At 41.2% G+C, this 20,343-nt stretch overlaps 1 protein-coding gene across 1 annotated transcript in view; it reads left to right on the forward strand.

The window, feature by feature from the left end:
• Positions 1-4,857: 4,857 nt before the first annotated feature.
• IL1R2 (interleukin 1 receptor type 2) overlaps positions 4,858-20,343 on the forward strand; it is a 47,293-nt gene continuing 31,807 nt past the window's right edge. Inside the window, exons 1-3 of the mRNA XM_073590451.1 lie at positions 4,858-4,972; positions 12,345-12,427; positions 17,084-17,330. Coding sequence (XP_073446552.1) covers positions 12,346-12,427; positions 17,084-17,330 — 329 coding nt within the window. The 5' untranslated portion in view covers positions 4,858-4,972; position 12,345. The remainder of the gene's footprint in view (positions 4,973-12,344; positions 12,428-17,083; positions 17,331-20,343) is intronic.

Below are 20,343 nucleotides of genomic sequence, written 5' to 3' on the forward strand. Positions count from 1 at the left end.
AGACAACACAAGGTTAGGGTAAAACAGCGTGGCAATACTTTATTGAAACACAACACTCAATAGCAAACAGAACAATCCCAGCAATTACCCCCAAGATGGTGCACATTACAGGTCTCAGCATTCCACTGACTCTCCGGGATAATGGCAGATGTTGCGTCAGAGCTCCCAAGGTCGCTGTTCCACCTTGATATACAGACACAGAGAAGAAATATCGACAAGCGTATGGAGATGACCGAGAACAGTCCATAAAGTCTGTACGTACAAGGTCCAAAACCAGTTGACACAACGTCAGAGCTCCCAGGGTCGCTATTCCACCTGACCCTGTCTCTCAGACCTGTAGTATTGAGGTCGTTCGTCGTTGTCCCTGTCAAACACAGCGATGCATGCTGGCCAGCAGGACACCAGTGATGAAAAAATGGCCCAGGACATTCGAGCACGATCAGCGACATCACAGCAGGGGCCCAATCGCCGCTATGTGTCACACGTAGCGAGATCACTGTTGCGTCACAAAATCTGGCACGCGACAGCGATCTCGCTATGTGAGACGGGGGCTTTACACAGTTTGTTAAATAGTATATCAGTTAGCAAGTCTGTTTTCTTGACCCACCAGAAGTAAACACTTAAATCCACAAGCTAATATATAGAAAAAACGTCAATTCTTCTTGTCTGAGGGTAAGGGGGGCGCCGGAGAGCTGCGACTTCCAAAGTGGACCTGGGAAAGCGGGATATGCATAAATACCTGCAGTTCTTGGAAGGTTGATAGCAGTGGTGGGGCATCCAAAATACCCCTGTGCAATAAATTGTTAGGGCAAGATTAGCTTGCTGTATATTTTTGTCACATGGTGCCGGTGGTGAGATAACTAAGATAAGCCCCCACTGTGCCTGTGATAGCCGTGTGCCGGCAGTGCATCGCATCCCTCCGTCCGCTGACATACCAGTGTCAGTGGTGGGATCGTCACATATTGGTGGCACAGGGTGTGCTTTCGTCACAATTTCTTCTTACCCACTTGCACCAGTGACCCATTTCAGTCACATCTCCTCCAGTCCCTTTCCCCTGCTGTCACCCCTCACCTAACTAAAATATTTAACCTCTCTCTCTCTCTTCTGGTATCTTTCCCTCCTCATTTAAGCATGCCGTCATACATCCACTACTTAAAAAACATCCCTCAACCAAAACTGTGCCGCTAACTATAGACCTGTCTCTAATCTTCCTTTCATCTCTAAAATCCTAGAACGCATGGTCCACTCCCGTCTTATCTGCTATCTCTTTGATAACTCTCTTCTCGACCTTCTCCAATCCGGTTTCCACTCTTTACACTCTACTGAAACTGCCCTCACTAAAGTCTCTAATGATCTACTAACAGCTAAATCAAATGGTCATTACTCCATGCTAATTCTCTTGGATCTCTCTGCAGCATTCGACACTGTGGATCATCAACTCCTCCTCACTATGCTCCGTTCCATTGGCCTCAAGGACACCGTTCTCTCCTGGTTCTCCTCCTATCTCTCTGACCAATCCTTTCTGTATCTTTTGCCGGTTCCTCCTCCTCTCACCTTCCCCTTACTGTTGGGGTTCCTCAAGGATCGGTTCTAGGCCCCCTCCTCTTCTCCTTGTACACTGCCCCTATTGGTCAAACAATGAGTAGATTTGGTTTCCAGTACCATCTCTATGCTGATGACACCCAATTATACGCTTCTTCTCCTGACATCACGCCAGCCTTTCTAGAAAACACCGGCGATTGTCTAAACGCTGTGTCTAACATCAAGTCCTCACTATATCTGAAATTGAACCTGTCAAAGACTGAAATACTTGTGTTTCCTCCCTCTACTAATGTACCTATACCCGACATTGCCATTTCTGTGTGTGGTTCCACTATTACTCCCCAGCAACATGCCCGCTGTCTTGGGGTCATACTTGACTCCGAGCTTTCCTTTGCCCTCCACATTCGATCACTGGCTCGCTCCTGTCGTCTGCACCTCAAAAACATTTCTAGAATTTGACCTTTTCTTACTTTTGACTCTACTGTTTCTCTTATTCATTCTCATCTTGACTATTGTAACTCTCTTCTAATTGGTCTCCCTCTTACCAAACTCTCCCCTCTCCAATCTGTCGTGAATGCTGCAGCCAGGATCATATTCCTCACCAATCGTTACACCGATGCCTCTACCTTGTGCCAGTCATTATACTGGTTACCCATCCACTCCAGAATCCAGTACAAACTTATTACCCTCACCCACAAAGCCCTCCATGGCTCAGCACCACCCTACATCTCCCTTGTTTCAGTATACCACCCTACCCGCACCCTCCGTTCTGCTGATGACCTGAGGTTAGCATCCTCAATAATCAGAACCTCCCACTCCCGTCTCCAAGACTTTACACGTGCTGCGCCAATTCTTTGGAATGCACTTCCCAGGTCAATACGATTAGTCCCCAATCCCCACAATTTTAAGCGTGCCCTGAAAACGCTTTTATTCAGACTGGCCTATCGCCTCAACACATTAACCTAATCTATCCCTGTGTGGCACAGCCAAAAGTTTTACCATAACCGGTTCCCCGCATCATGTTCCCACATGCTTTATGCATCCATTAGCCCTCTGTGTTTGTACTGTTACACACTTAACATTATGGCTGGTCCATACAATCAGCGCAACTGTTACCACCCACCTTTCGTGTCTACCTCTTTCCTCGTAGACTGTAAGCTTGCGAGCAGGGCCCTCATTCCTCTTGGTATTTGTTATAATCTACGGTATGTGATTATTGTTATGCTGTAATGTCTATTGTCTGTACAAATCCCCTCTGAAATGTAAAGTGCTGCGGAATATGTCGACGCTATAGAAATAAAATGTATTATGTTATTGTTTTGCAAAAACCGTCATCTGGGAAATTAAGATACAGTCTGTTTTCTTCACACATGTCAATGTGAAATATATGAAATATGAATAGCAATATGGCTTTAGAATATTAGGAAAAAATGAATGAGACGCTTTGCACAAAATTGGGCCAAATAATGTCTGCCCATCACCCATCGGCAAGGTGGTCTCATAAGACTGATGGGTCCCTAACCAATGTGAATACCTCCCTTAGGATGATGTCTGAATTCTTGGGTGACTGTGGACACCTCTCTCAGTAAAGTCTGCATGTATAAGTAGGTAGGATCCTGCTGTAATTAAAATCACCACATGAGGAAGGGCGGAGTGCTCGGTCAGTAAGCTAACATAGAAACAACAAAAAACTGACTGTCACATCCAAACTAGTCTGAACTCAGATGAAATGCGTCCTCAGTTCCAACTCGGCCACACAGACTTGTAACAAGAGTCCAGGAGAAACAGAGTTGATTTTCTCTGAAATCTTGTATTAAGTACAATGCAGCAGGTGGAAAGAGTAATCACAAACAGAGAAGTACACATGCACATCCAAAGATGGCTACAGCAAACTGAAGGAAGGGACAAACTTCAAAAGGCAGAGATTCTCCCTAGCAACAGCAGAATGAAATGCATAGCATAGAAAGTACATAACAAGTTGTTCCCAATCATGGGACACAACAGGGTTGTTTTGTTGAGGTTGACCTACAACTCAGTTCCAGTGAGGGGATATCTTAATGCTTCTTTCTACCAAGACATTTTGTATGCTTACAACTTTTTGAAGCATGGTGAGTGACATTGTCACTAACCCTGCTTTTATCACCATCCCCTGTTGTCTTGTTTAAGAGAAGCAAGCTGTGGGACGGTGGTGACAGAAGAAGTGTGCTGGCACACCTCTCCCATAGCTTTTACCAGTGTTATTGATTGCGGATATCATCTGTTAAATATTAAGTTAAATCAAAGTATACATTTCCAATCTCAACTCTGTACTGTCCACATTACTTCACTCTAATGGAAAGTTTTGCAGACATTACATGTGGTATACATAGCATGTGTGGGTGTTAATGCTATACAGCAAGTTAAGAATTCTATAAATGGACACGCCAACTGACATATATAGATGACACTCAGCGGGGTGTCTCTCCATTCAGAGAGTCTATGCTCAGGAACAGACCTGTGCTCCTGGGCCTACTATATCCTGGACCTTGACACTAATGGATAAGCAGCTGACACGTGCTTCTGCGGCCTACTGTAACTTGGACAGACACTCATGGACAAGCAGCTGATAAAACGTCTACACAGGATCCAAAAAAAGACGGATGAATAAACCACAACCAATGTTTTGAACTAACCATTGGACTAATTCAGATATTTTATATTTTGCTGCAATGAGTTTGTTTTTGGTGGACAATCCAATAAACCACTACATTTTTTAATAAAAATGATTGTGACGTTTACTTTGCAGTATTGCATCTGGTAAGAAGTCCTGAATTAATAAATATGCTCAAATTATGTATATTTAACACCATGACAAGACAGTAATGAAAGAAGGTGTGGTAAGTGAAGGCACCTCTGCCCTCTGATGACTTTTTGTTCTAGGCAGGGTGATATAAGCCTGCAGATGACATCTCGTTTGAGACTCCCCTCAAGCATAATGTGTACAGGAAGTAAAGTACAAAAAGCACAAATAGGGATTAAATGTATACAGAGAAGAAGTTGAAAAAATTGTTAGGGCTTAAATATAGATATAAAGGGCATTTAAGATAACGTGCGACTCCTTTAATAACTGTAGTATAAGCTCAAAAAAAAAATCCTAAAAAAAGGAACCTGTGATGTGCTTTCCCTTTATATGTCCTTTCTTGAGCAATCAGGATATTGATGAGGACCTGGAAAGTGTCTGCTCTATTTTAGACATTGATTGAGAAATGTATGAGGAAGTTCCACAACGCATGCGGAACGTATATATAAATGTATGTTTATCCACACCATGTATTCTTATTATTTCATTACACTTGCTTGTCACTGAAAACAATACTATTTGTTTGCGGGACACAGTACGCCATTCAAGGAATTTCTATTTTAATTTTTCCATTGAATTATCCTAAAGAAGGTAAGACCTACACTTATTCATTAATATTTTCATAGAATGAAATGCGAATATGTAAATGAATAATTTTATCTTCAATTTGAACCGGAGTCTGGGTTCTCTTATGCACATCTAGAGTTTTGGAGAAAAGTGAAGTCTTGTGATTTATTTGATGTGATTTATGTACATGATAAAAATTCAAAGGGTATTTCCTGAACAAAAAGACAATTTTGGATTTCCAATTGAACTATATAACAATATTCATATAACTTCTAAGTGACTGATTATCTAATAAGCTAAAAGGTTTAAAACAATACGGAGATTTATAAACATTTCCAATGATTTGCTTGCAATCTAGGAATAGTAACATCTTCAACCTTCAGCTGTCCATATAAATCAGAATGAGAGCACTACAGACTTTTATGGTGCATTAACTTTGATTCAGCTATGGTCCAGTGTTGCATCTCTAATATAGACTAAAAACTACACTTATACACTTATATTACAGCTGTCTAATGTAGCAATATGATTACCAATCAGGAAAAATCTGGTGATATAATAATTTAAATACGGTAGTTTTGAATTATACTGATCATTTCTATAACCATTTTTCAATTGTTAACTTCATAATTACATTTACAACTGGGCAAAGTAATGTAAAAAATATTCAGAAATATGTTCATTAGTAGCCAAATTAGCCAGACCTGCTGGACCAGCTGATTTCTTGGGTGGATCTTTCCATTTGGATCAATTCAAGCACCGAACACAGTAATTAATTTCTAAAAATACAGTTATTGCTTATTGCCTAAAAAACTAAAGGGGGTTTTACACATAGCGATATCGCTAGCAATATCGCTATAATGTCACAGATTTTGTGACGTTATAGTGATATTGCTAGCGATATCGCTATGTGTGATACTTGCCTCCGACCGGCTCCATTTCTCGTCGTCTGCTTCCTGCTGGGCTTCCTGCTTTGACGACGAGCGACGCTGGACGCGGGCGGGAGGATGTCTGGATCGCTGTGTGTGAAAGGTGAGTATCGTCCGCTGCGTCGCTGTGAGATCTTCCTGTGTGGAAGCTCACTAGCGATCATTTAGTGATGCACCAGCGATCCTGACCACGTCATATCGCTGGTCGGATCGCTGGTGCATCGCTAAATGTAAAAGGGCCTTAAGAGTTTGATTAGGTATATCATTTGATTAATCTAATCTTTGACTGCTATAGTATAACATAGCTAAGTACATTGCAAATTGCAGCACATTTCTGTGGTGTTTGGACTGTTGCAGGGTATTTTCCATAGATTAGTCACCGGTTAGTGTTTAATACCATACTATTTAACTTTGAACAGTAATATCCAAAAGTTTTAGGCAGATGTATTAAGAATGCTTTAAAAGCAGAAGTGTTAATAGTTTATTTCATCAATTAACAAAATGCAAAGTGATTAAAGAAAAGAGAAATTAAATCCAATCAATATTTGGTGTAACCCTTTGCCATTAACCCCTTTACTCCCAAGGGTGGTTTGCATGTTAATGCCCGGGCCAATTTTTACAATTCTGACCACTGTCCCTTTATGAGGTAATAACTCTGAAACGCTTCCATGGATCCCAGTGATTCTGACATTGTTTTCTCGTGACATATTGTACTTCATGTTAGTGGTAAAATTTCATTCATATAACTTGCGTTTATTTGTAAAAAAAACGGAAATTTGACGAAAATGTTGAAAAGTTCGCAATTTTCCAACTTTGAATTTTTATGCTCTTAAATCTCAGAGATATGGCACTCAAAAACTTAATAAATAACATTTTCCACATGTTTACTTTACATCAGCACAATTTGGGAACCAAATTTTTTTTTATTAGGAAGTTATAAGGGTTAAAAGTTGACCAGCGATTTCTCATTTTTACAACACCACATCACATTTGAAGTCACTTTGAGGGGTCTATATGATAGAAAATACACAAAAGTGACAACATTCTAAAAACTGCACCCCTCAAGGTGCTCAAAACCGCATTCAAGAAGTTTATTAACCCTTCAGGTGCTTCACAGGAATTTTTTTTAATGTTTAAAAAAATGAACATTTAACTTTTTTCACAAAAAAAAATACTTCAGGTTCAATTTTTTTATGTTACCAAGGGTATCAGGAGAAATTGGACTGGAAAAGTTATTGTGCAAATTGTCCTGAGTACGCCGATACCTGATATGTGGGGGGGAACCACTGTTTGGGCACATGGCAGAGCTCGGAAGGAAGGAGCGCCGTTTGACTTTTTCACTGCAAAATTGGCTGGAATTCAGATCGGATGCCATGTCACGTTTGGAGAGCTCCTGATGTGCCTAAACAGTGGAAACCCCCTACAAGTGACCCCATTTTGGAAACTAGACCCCCCCAAGGAACTTATCTAGATATGTGGTGAGCACTTTGAACCCCCAAGGGCTTCACAGAAGTTTATAACGTACAGTCGTACAATTAAAAAAATCATATTTTTTCCACAAAAATGATCTTTTCACCCCCAATTTTTAATTTCCCAAGAGTAACAGGACCCAAAAAGTTATTGTGCAATCTGTCCTGAGTACGCTGATACCCCATATATGGGGATAAACCACTATTTGGGCACATGGCAGAGCTCAGAAGGGAAGCCGCGCCATTTAACTTTTTTGGCTGGAATTGAGATTGGATGCCATGTCGCGTTTGGAAAGCCCCTGATGTGCCAAAACAGTGGAAACCCCCCAATTCTAACTCCAACCCTAACCTTAGCCCTAACCCTAGCCCTAATGGGAAAATGGAAATAAATAATTTTTTTAATTTTATTATTTTTCCCTAACTAAGGGGGTGATAATGGGGGATTTGACTTACTATTTATGGTGGGTTTTTATGTTTGGCAGCTGTCATACGCTAAAAAACGCTTTTTATTGTAAAAATTGTTTATGCATCACCACATTTTGAGAGCTATCATTTTTCCATATTTTAACCCACCGAGTCATGTGAGGTCTTATTCTTTGCGGGACGAGTTGGCGTTTTTATTGGTACCATTTTCGGGCCCGTGACATTTTTTGATCGCTTTTTATTCCGAGTTTTAGGACGCAGAATGAACAAAAACCAGTGTTTCATGAATTTCTTTTGGGGTGTGCGTTTACACCGTTCCACGTGCGGTAAAATTGATAAAGCAGTTTTATTCTTCGGGTCAGTATGGTTACAGCAATACCTCATTTATGTCTTTTTTTTATGTTTTGGCGCTTTTATGCAATGAAAACTATTTTATATAAAAAATAATTATTTTTGCATCGCTTTATTCTGCGAGCTATAACTTTTTTATTTTTCGCTGATGATGCTGTGTGGTGGCTCGTTTTTTGTGGGACAAGATGACGTTTTCAGCGGTACCATGGATATTTATATGCGTCTCTTTGATCGCGCGTTATTGCACTTTTTGTTCAGCGGAATGATAATAAATCAATATTTTTGCTTCGTTTTTTATTTGTATTTTTTAAGGGGTTCGCTAAAGGGGTTAACTAATGGGACAGTTTTATAGGGTGGGTCATTACAGATGCGGCGATACCAAATGTGTGTACTTTTATTGTTTTTTTATTTTCAAAAAATGAATTAGGGAATTTTTTTTTTTTATTTAGCGATTTATTTTTTTTTTTTAAATTATTTTTACACTTTTTTTCTTTTTTACTTTTATTATAATGTCACTGTCATGACATCACTGTCATGTGACAGATCGCTGATCTGTCACATCACAGATCGCTGTGTCAGATCAGCGATCTGTCGCAGGCACTGCTGCAGGCTTCCTCATGCCTGCGCTCTGCAGGCAGTGAGGAAGCCAGCTCCCTGCAGGCCCCCAAAGGTCCACGTTGCCATATGGGATCCGGGGACCTGCAGGGAGGGAGGCCCCCGCAGCAGCGCTGCACATTGCGCTGCTGTGGGGGGCTCAGTGAAGCACGGAGGGAGCCCCCTCCCTGCCGATGCTTCCTTTAACCCCCGGTACACCACGATCATGTTTGACCGTGGTGTGCCAGGGGTTAACGTGCCCCCGTGAGCGCAGCTGATCGCATTAGACGTACTAGTCCGTCCTTGGGACGTAGGTCCTAGGTCACATGGACGGAATAGTACGTCTAATATAGGAAAGGGGTTAAAACGGCATTAATTCTTCTAGGCACACTTGCACATACTTTTTGAAGGAACTCGGCAGATACATTGTGTCAAACACGTTGGAGAAGTAACCATACATCTATGAGTGTAGGCTTGTGCAAATCTTTCTGTCTCTTCAAATATTCCCATATAGATACAGTGGGGAAAAAAGGATTTGGTCAGCCCCCAATTGTGCAAGTTCTCCCACTTAAAATGATGAGAGAGATCTGTAATTGACATCATAGGTAGACCACAACTATGAGAGTCAAAATGAGAAAACAAATCCAGAAAATCACCTTGTCTGATTTGGCAAGATTTATTTTGCAAATTATGGTGGAAAATAATACAATACAATGCAATACAATTAGGGAAAAATCACATTTGCTCCAGACAATGATCCCAAACATACAGCTAATGTCAAGACAAAAAAAAAAATTGAACCAGAGCATGTTGGTATAAGTGTAATGCATAGGTGTACGTACAATTCAATGGCCATTTAATAAGCAGAAAATAAGATAAAAACAAAATGAGCAAATACCGTACCCTGTAGTAAGTAAATACATAGCAATAATACATGCAAATAACATGCAAACATGCAAATAACATAGGGTACTTACATAGTAAAAAAATAAAAATCGATCCCACCACGACAAGTTTTACCCCAATCAGGATGATACCTAACTCTTATTTTTTACCACACTATGTGTTAGCAGACGTAAAAATAGATAAAGGCAGAGGAAGACCTGGGTCCTGACAATTCAACACCTGCCCATGGAAATTTACAGTGTATAAACAAAATGAAGAGCCAATAAAGGGGAGCTATGCCCAATTTGTACAAAAAACTAAACCAAAACAAAAAAAATGGAGTCAGAGCATGTTGTATTAGTGCAATGCATAGGTGTGCATTCACATTGTGGCCATTTAACAAGCAGAACCTAACACAGCCAATGTCATCATACACTATCGTCAGCATAATGGAGAACAGAGAGTCCAGGAAGTGATGAAATGATCTCTACAGAACCCTGATCTCAACCTTTTTTTTTTTTCTTTTTTTTTTTTTTTTTTAAACCTTGTTTTTATTGAATTCAAAGATTTTTTCTGTTAGGGCTGGCGGAACGCACCAAATTATAAAATAGTAGTAGGTGCGTTCGCAGCCCGTGGTCCACCGTGCAGAGGTACACTGCTGCTAGATAATGGCGGAAGAAATAAGCGGTGTGAAAACAGTCACACGTGGGTTACGTCACCCAATGTGAACAGGAGCGAACTCTGTTAATTCACCTTGACGCACAACCTCTGAACGTTGATGCCGGAGCCTGTTTAGCTCAAAGAGCCCGGCCAAAAGAGCGCACAGTGTGCGGCCACAGAACTCTACCCCAAGGACACAGGGTTAGAGTCCCTCTAGGCCCAATGAGCGCGTGGCGTCGCTGCCGCGAGCGCTGCTATAGGCGCTGGCTATGGAGTGTGGAGCACGTGCGAGTCACTGGTGAGGACTGATGCCTGACTCAACCTCTGACCTACCAACGCCTAAGCCTGGGCGCTAGCAGGATAGGCTGCACAACACATGCGTACCGAGGGTAGGGGTTTCTTACGTGCATACATCACTCCTCATAGTCTGAAAATACAGTCTATCCTAGCACATGGCCGAGCAGCCATGCGAACCTTTTATAGCCGCGAGCATCCGGGACCTTCCTGGCTTCTCGGATGGGCCAATCCGAACACGAGCAGGACCTGAGCACGTGACCATCGATCTCCAATGAGCGAGCACTCCACGGGCATGCTCAGTAGCCCGACATGAGGACTTAGTCCCTGGAGAATCTCGCTGCTGAGCAGCATGCATTGCCATAGCTGTGCCAGAGGTGGCAGCAGCAAGCAAACCCATGGAGCTGGTCTGGGCAGAGTGCCGGGAAAGACGAGTTTGCTGAGCAACCTCCTCTGCGGCTTGAGAGGAATGGGAGACTGCCGGAAGCAAGGCTCGGGATTCTCACTGTGCAGCGACAGAAATCCGATGCCTAACATCACCCCCCCTCCTAGGGACCCCTCCTCTCTGAGCCTCGCTCTGCTCAAATTCTGCATGGATGTTCTCCACCGACTCCCAGGTCCGAGCCTCTTGACCATGACCCCTCCAATCCACCAAGTAAAACTTTTTGCCCCGCATCACCTTGCATCCCACGATGGCATTGACCTCAAACTCATCAGACGACAGGTCTGATGTCCCGGCAGATGGCTCAGAAAACCGGGACATGTGAACCGGCTTAAGGAGAGACACATGAAACGTGTCTGAGATAGCCAAGTGTGGTGGAAGGGCAAGACGGTAGACCACAGGGTTAATCTGCTCGAGGACCTTGAAAGGGCCAATAAAGCGCAGTGCGAACTTAGCAGATTCCACCCGCAGCCTGATGTTTCGAGCGGAGAGCCACACTAAGTTTCCAGGGGCGAAGGTCCGAGCAGGGCGCCAGCGAGTATCAGCGGAGGACCTAATTCTCTCCTTGGAGGCCCGGATATCATCCTGCGTGCGATCCCAAATGTCACGTGCCTCCACCGCCCAGTCTGCCACCCTAGAGTCGGTGTACGACACGGTTGATGCCTCTTTGACCGGAGGTAAACTTTTTACTTCCGGTGACGGCTACTGGCTCACGCTGTCATTTGACAGCATGGGAACTGCAGCTCTCTGACCACCGGTAATAATGTTATCGCCTATCAGAGGCAGTGGTTTTCACACTGTCGTGCAGATGACAGTGTGGAAAACAATGGAAGTTCTGGCCCGTCATTCATCTGTGTCATTTTAGCTTCTCTAAAATGTAATAAATATGTCAGATTATCGTGCTTCTCTAAGAAACATATGCTGGCCTAGATACTCATACTTCACGTGTATGCACTGGAATAACTATATAATGGTAAATAAATATCACAGGGTTATATATTATTGTATTTACTCCACTTTTTTGGCAGTAATTTTTTTAAAATCACTTTAAACAGTACGAGGCGTTTATGAAGAGTTTTGTGTCTTTTTGGAGTATTTTCTATCATTTTAAAGTGCACCATTGTGTAAGCATTGTCCGTTCTCCTGTCAGATTTATTAATTTTTAAAAACCTTTTTTAAAAAAGCAATTTTACTGTATAAACAGTGGTATAATATGCTTATTCTACTTTCTTCATCGTGTGCTATTTGCTAATTTTGCCGCAATTAAAGGCAAGACTAAAAGAAAAAAAAACAATTATAAATGTACTCGTTTGTTCATAGTTGATTCAACAGTGTTTCTTTATTTACAGAATGATTTGGATTCCATTGATCGTATTTGGAACACATTTGTTAGAGACCTTTGGATTAAATGTTTACAGGTTTCCTACTGGAGGTAAAGTGTCATTATCAATGGTCGTGTATTACTTGTCATTGAGTTGAATATGGGCTCTTCTGTGTCTACTTTTATTAAATGGGTTATGTATTTAAAATGACAGTCTGGAAAAAGTACAAATTAAGCTTTTTAACAGAAGGAAGCTGCCCACCATTACTCTCTACAGTTAAACGGGTTCTCCGAGACTATTATATTCATGGCCTACCATCAGAATAGGTCATCAATATCTGGCAGCAGCTTGATGTGTTCAGTTGCAGATCGGAACTATACAGCTCCATCAACTGCATTGGGACCCTGGTTGTGTACGGCACATCCGCCCGCTATTAATTAGGATAGGTGGTGGACATGCAGTACCCATCCACGTCCACTATTCTGTTGATGGAGTTGTGCAGCTCCTCAACTGAGCACATATGATCACCGCTAGCATCCTGGAAGGTGACGGGTGTCGCACCTTCACTGATCAGATATTGATGACCTATCCTGAGTATAGGCTGTCAAAATAAATGTCCTGGACAATCCTTTAATAGGTATACTTTCCAGCCTTGGCTTTTTTGGAGCCATGAGGTGGCTGGACCCTTCAGCTGCCTGTTCTGATCCCAATCATTGGGTGTTTTGAGCTACCTGGTAACCTGCACAGGAAATTATTTTCTGCGCTTGTGTACCTAGAAAGTAATTTTCTGTAAGTGTCCATTTAGCTGATGCTCTCTTTTCTTTCTGTTCTCCTATTTTGTGCAATAATATGAATATTATGCTCGCTCTGGATTACCATGGAAGTGCTTTGTTAACGTTCCTTAAGAGAAAATATTAAAAAGTTCTCCTTCACACATCCTGGTAATTCCTGACCTGGAAAAACCAGTACTGATGAGATCCTTGGTCCATGTGTACATACAGCTCTGGCAAAAATTAAGAGACCACCACATCAAAACCCTGTCATGGGCAGCCCATTCTCCAGACCTGAACCCCACTGAAAACCTCTGGAATGTAATCAAGAGGATAATGGATATTCATAAGCCATCAAACAAAGAAAAACTATTGATTTCTGAACTCTTCCGGAGTTAAAACATTAGTATTGTTGTTTCTAAATTATTATGAACTTGTTTTCTTTGCATTATTTGAGGTCTGAAAGCACTGTGCGTTTTTTTTTTTTTTTTTTTTTTTTTAATATGACCATTTTTCTGTCAGAAAAAAAAAATGTATTGCTTGTAAATTCGGAGACATGTTGTCGTAAGTTTATATACTAAAAGAACAATTTACATTTTACTAAAAAATATACCTATAAAGAGAAAAATCAGACAAACTGAACATTTGAAAGTGGTCTCTTAATTTTTTGCCAGAGCTGTATGTGACTTCCATGGGCCATCCGTGTGCCATTTTGTGTCCTTGTGTCAGTGTGTTACATTCGTGTGCTGTCCGCGTGCCCATGTGATACGTACCACCGCCTGGGAAAACCAGTACAGTTTGCGCAGTTCCCAGGTGCTGGCTGCTGAAGGCAGCTTTCCTCATTGTTGCCTGGACACATTGATGGGAGTTGTATTTAGCACCAGCTGGGTTACTCCTGTGTAAAATAAATAATTAAATAAAAAAACAGCATTGGCTCCCATGCAATTTTCATAACCAGCAGAGAGAAAACCCACAGCTGGGGGCTGATTTTAATAACCTGGGACAAGGGGCAATACCCCATAAGGTTTACAGGTATGGTTCCTATAGACGCCTCTCCATTACTATCCCATGGGCTTGATGTCACCTGACAATACAAAGCTGTCATCAATCCCACAAATATTACCCTAATTGCCACCACCACAGGGCAAGTGGGAAAAGTGAGGCTAAGTGCCAGATATGGATATGCCATATCCCATTTCTGGAATCGGCTGAGGGCTGATGTTGGTAGCCTGGGGGAGGTGACAATATCTCTAACCCCTTTTCAGGCTGTTAATAACCCACAGTTGTCTGTTTAGCCTTTGCTGGATTGAATTTTTAGAGGGACCCTACATCACATTTTTTCTGGGTTCCCCCTTAAATTCACCAATAAAGGCTAAGCAAACATCTTAACATGTTATTAATAGCCTGTGAACCTTATGCAGTATTGTCTCTTGTCCCAGGTTATTAAAATCAGTCCCAAGCCATGAGCTTTCCCTCTGCTGCTTATAAAAATTGGGAGGGAGCCCTAGCTGTTTTTTATTGAATTATTTATTTTACACAGGAGTTACACAGTCGCTGCTGAATACAACTCTCATCATTGTCTCCTGAGATCAGCGTGAGCAGAAGACAATGATGAGAGCTGCCTTCAGCAGCCGTCCGGCACCTGGGAACGACGCGAAGTGTACCGCTTCTTCCCAGGCACCGTTACATATAATGTTGATGACACAAAGATGTTATTAGTGTGTCATCAGTGTGCACGTCTGCGGCAGGCATTTTGTCTGTGCTGTGCAAAAAAAACTGACATGTATGCGGGTTTCTCACCTGGAAACATGGTCCGTGTGAAAAACCTGACATGTGCGCACCACCATTGAATGTGTGCGCGTATTTCCGGTCCTTAAAAAAGGGACCACATATGGGCATAAAACGCTTTGTGTGAAGGAGGCTTAAGACATCTCCTTTAACATATAATGAAAGTTATCAATACTTTTAAATTTTTTTCTTACCAGACATATCTTAACCCCTTTCCGACATTGGGCGTAATAGTATGCCGATGTCGGACACTCTCCCTTTCATGTGGGCTCCAGTGGTAAGCCCACATCTTTTCTGGCACATGTCAGCTGCTTTGAAAAGCTGCTTTGAATCGCGATCCTCCCTCAGATGATAACCCATTAAATGCCACTGTCAAACTCTGACAGCGGCATTTAACATGTGCTTCCGGCAAGCATGCCAGAAATTTGCCTATCTGTGACCCCCGTCACATGATCGCGGGTCACTGATGGGTTGGCATGAAAACCAGAGATCACATAGCAAGTCAGCAATTCTGCTACATATAGGCAATCCGATCACCACCTGTATGTAGCAGAGCTGATCGGGTTATAGCAGCTTCTAATCTCCCATGGAGACTATTGAAGCATGCAAAAAGTAAAAAATAAAAGTTTTTAAAATTATAAAAAAATTAAAATATAAAAGTTCCAATCACTCCCCCTTTTGCCCCATTAAAAAAACAATAAAAAAACCAAACATACACATACTTTGTATCGTCGCATTCAGAATCACCTGATTTATCAATGAAAAAAGGATTAACGATTAACATGATCGCTAAACGGCATAGCGAGAAAAAAGTCAAAACGCCAGAATTAATAAGGGGCGATCAAAGATCGTATCTGCACCAAAATGGTATACGGTAATTACAAGTGTCAGCTTGTCACAAAAATCAGCCCTCATCCAACCCGAGATCACGAAAAGTGGAGACACTATGGGTATCGGAAAATGGCGCAATTTTTAATTTTTTTTTAACAAAGTTTGGAATTTTTTTTCACCACTTAGATTAAAAAGAACCTAGACATGTTTGATGTCTATGGTAATGATATGGAGAATTATAAGGACAGGTCAGTTTTAGCATTTAGTGAACATAGTAAAAAAGCAAAGCAAAAAACAACTGCGGGATTCCACTTTTTTGCAATTTCACCGCACTTTGAATTTTTTTCCCGTTTTCCAGTACACAATGTGTTAAAACCAATCGTGTCGTTCGAAAGTAAAGCTCATCCTGCAAAAAACAAACCCTCCCATGGCCATAGTGACTGAAAAATAAAAAGTTATGGCTCTGGGGAAAAAGGGGAGCGAAAAATGAAAAAGCAAAAATGAAAATACCCCGGTCTTGAAGGGGTTAAATACCTTAGAGTACAGTACCCCTTTATAGATAGACTTCAATTACAAAAATAAATTCATTTAAAATACATACATTTGTGACTGTACTGATCTAGCAGCTGAGTACTTTAAAAGTTTTCTATCCCCTAGAACTACAGAGTAAAAGCCAAACTATGAACTCCATTCACACACACATGTGTTTCAGGGTGATTACCCCTTATTAGTGCAAATTAGAACTGTTTTTGCTGAGTTAAAGGCCTCTGATAGAGGATCTAAGGTGAAAACTTTTTCCTAGTGGAGAGTGCCAAGTTGGGAGTAGGGAGACTTATAGGCCATGCAATTTTTTATTGGAAATTTAAAAGTAGCCTCTTCAATGAGGAAGAGGACAGGAACATTAGTGTCATCTATTGGAAGTAGCAATACCCTAAAAGTCAATATCAACTTTTTCAAGGGTCTTTCTATTGGCTTCTTATTCTAAGTCATGTGTAAAGCCTTTTAAAGGGTGGATATTAACTTTTAGGATTGTTGCTTCCAATAGAGGGCACTAGAGTTCTAGTCCTCTTTCTTTCTGGAGAGGATACTTGATATTTAAATTCCCAGAGGAGCATTGCATGGCCTATAAGTCTCTCTACACCAACTTGGTGATCTCCACAAGGAGAACTTTTTATTCTTTAGTCCTTCTTTTATGGCCATGGTGCACCTAACAAATAAGATATAAATGTATATATAAACTGTATATTAATCTTCAATTTTGAACATTGATTTTAAATGTTGACAAGCTACACTTTCTACAATGTTAGTGTTTGGCATGTAAGGTTTTACATATATTCAGAGAGAGTAACACAGTACTTATTTGTGTTATCCATATAGAGAAATGTCAAGATCAGATCACACATTCTTTGGCTTATTATGTTCTAGCTGAAGAGCTAGCTACCATTGAGTGTCCAATCTTAGAGTATATGACACTGGACCTTTCTACACTTCAATTGGTTTGGACTAGAAAAGGTTCTGAGATCCTGGATACTACAGAGGAGCCTAGAATACAAAGAAAAACAGACAACTTGTGGTTCTTACCAGCTGTAGAAGAGGATACAGGGATCTACACTTGTATTTTGAGGTGTGTAATACTTTCAGTTATATCACCGTACTTTTCACTCAACAAATATACATTTTGTATCTTGTACTTTCAATGAGGCTGACCAGTTTACACCAGGAACAGTAAGATTTCTGCACCTGCTTTTTGTATTGATTTCAGCATGAAGTCTTAATCATTATCATGCCTGGATTTTACTAGACATGAAGAACATGTGGCTGCATATAGGTGGCCCTGGAAGAAGGGGAACCGCTAAAGGGACAATTCATAAAAGAACTTACCAAATACTGTATGTTCAGATGTACATTATTTTTTGTATATTAATTAGGCGCTCTCAGAGCTGTGTGAATGATTCTTTGTGTGAACGCATGTGCCAATTAGCGGATGAGGAGCAGTTCGCAAAAAAAACCGTAAGCAACACCATTTCCCACACTGTTGAAGCATCAGAAAGAGAGCAGATATCATTTTGTGTGACAGCGTGGGCTTCCCCACCATTATGACCCGCAGCTATGACATCTAGCAAAATCATACATTGCATGGGGGGGGAGTATTTGTGCCATCACATATTAGCGGTTTCCAGTGGAACAGTTTGTATGGTAGCGTTGTTTTTCATCTCCTTAGTCACTGAGTAAGCCTCTCCTGCTGAGTGTGAGCTCTTATGCTCAGCAGGGTCCTCTCTCTCCTGTAGTGTGTGAGCTCTTATGGTCAGTGAGCTTCTCTCTCTCCTGTAGTGTGTAAGCTCTTATGGTCAGTGAGGTTCTCTCTCTCCTGTAGTGTGTAAGCTCTTATGGTCAGTGAGGTTCTCTCTCTCCTGTAGTGTGTAAGCTCTTATGGTCAGTGAGGTTCTCTCCTGTAGTGTGTAAGCTCTTATGGTCAGTGAGGTTCTCTCTCTCCTGTAGTGTGTAAGCTCTTATGGTCAGTGAAGTTCTCTCTCTCCTGTAGTGTGTAAGCTCTTATGGTCAGTGAAGTTCTCTCTCTCCTGTAGTGTTTAAGCTCTTATGGTGAGTGAAGTTCTCTCTCTCCTGTAGTGTGTAAGCTCTTATGGTCAGTGAGGTTCTCTCTCTCCTGTAGTGTGTAAGCTCTTATGGTCAGTGAAGTTACCGCTCTCCTGTAGTGTGTAAGCTCTTATGTTCAGCGGGGTTCTCTCACTCTATCCTCTCCCTCACGTGTATTTTCCAAACAATTACAAGCTTTTCAATATTGAGATTCAAGAAAATTTATTCTCATCAAATCAAATATTTGGTGAAAATTTGTTGAAAGTGGTGAATTCCAGTTTCTAAAGATCCGCTCATCTCTAGCAGGTAGGTCATGTTGATTTTGAAGAAAACTCAGTACTGTTTCTCTGGAGGGTTCTGTGCATTCGTTCAAGGTAGAACTCAACGAGTCTGTGGGGAGCTTCTGAGTTGCCATACAGTCTAAATGGAGTAGTAATCCAGGAGAGTCTGGTTACTCCTCTGTTTGAGAGCAGTTGTTTGCAAATCAGACAGTACTAAAGCTGAATCCTTGACTTGATATAGCGTTCCTCTATTCTCTATGGCAAGAGCGGTAAGCTAGGGGCAGACTCAACTGACAGTGGCTTATCTACCAAGTAAACAAATGGATCATGACTTTGAATTCTACCTGATCCTTACCTCCTCTCACAATATCTGTTGGGGGAGAGTGGGAGGCCTCCATGCACATGTATATGGCCAACTTTACATTTTCACATATCCTAATAAGGCTGTAAAGTGGCAGATGAGAACTAGTGTAAAAGAGGATCTATCTATTCAGACATTACATAGGACATTGTTTCCTAATATGAGATTAAGAAATGTTCCAGTCTCATTTATTATACACTTTTATACGGAAAATCCGTTCTGCTGGTGACCTGAGGTTAGCATCCTCAATAATCAGAACCTCCCACCCCTGTCTCCAAGACTTTACACGTGCTGCGCCAATTCTTTGGAATGCACTTCCCAGGTCAGTACGATTAGTCCCCAATCCCCACAATTTTAAGCGTGCCCTGAAAACGCATTTATTCAGACTGGCCTATCGCCTCAACACATTAGCCTAATCTATCCCTGTGTGGCACAGCCAAAAGTTTTACTATAACCAGGTTCCCTGCATCATGTTCCCACATGCTTTATGCATCCATTAGCCCTCTGTGTCTGTACTGTTAAACACTTAACATTATGGCTGGTCCATACAATCAGGGCAACTGTTACACCCACCTTTCGTGTCTACCTCTTTCCTCATAGACTGTAAGCTTGCGAGCAGGGCCCTCTTTCCTCTTGGTATTTGTTATAATCTATGTGATTATTATTATGCTGTAATGTCTATTGTCTGTACAAATACCCTCTGAAATGTAAAGTGCTGCGGAATATGTCGGCGCTATAGAAATAAAATTTATTTATTTTTATTATTATTATTATTATTAAAATTTCCTATGGAATCCATCCAACTTTCCGCTGTCAGTTTTTTCATATAGTGCCACAACAGATGTTGGCAAGACTATCACCACTCCCTGCATGTATGACTTGACAAAGCTCTAATGGGCTGATTTTTTATGGTGCTTTTGCACAAAAAATGAGTGACTTTTGACATTTTTAGCTTGTCATTACCAGCTTTTCCTAAGTAGGCAGAGATGGGATGGGGCATGACTAAGTCTACGTATTTAATTCATCAAAATTTACGCCACTTTAGTGGCATACATTTTCCAAGAAATGTACTCCAGTACATCTTTTTTGGAGGTGCATGCCAGTTGCAAAATGCCAGTCTTAATGAATTACCGTAAGCCCTTTTTGTGTCTTTTCAATTTTGAAAGCTGGCTAAGAGATTGCACTAAAATCAAATTAAATATGCACTTTTTGCTACAGTATGTATACATGAAAGTGGCACTGCCATGAGACAGAGACCTTAAATATAGGCATCTAGAAGTTGAAATGAGCTTTAACCGCCCAGAAAATAAATTTTGTAATTTCACATGGCAAGTAAGCTGTGTCTTAGTAGTATTGGGTCCTCATCCTGTGACCTCAACTAGTTATTTTGTACGTATTTT

This window comes from Dendrobates tinctorius, unplaced genomic scaffold, assembly GCF_039654945.1.
Source record: "Dendrobates tinctorius isolate UK_male_01 unplaced genomic scaffold, ASM3965494v1 ptg000117l, whole genome shotgun sequence".
NCBI classification, from domain to species: Eukaryota; Metazoa; Chordata; class Amphibia; order Anura; family Dendrobatidae; genus Dendrobates; species Dendrobates tinctorius.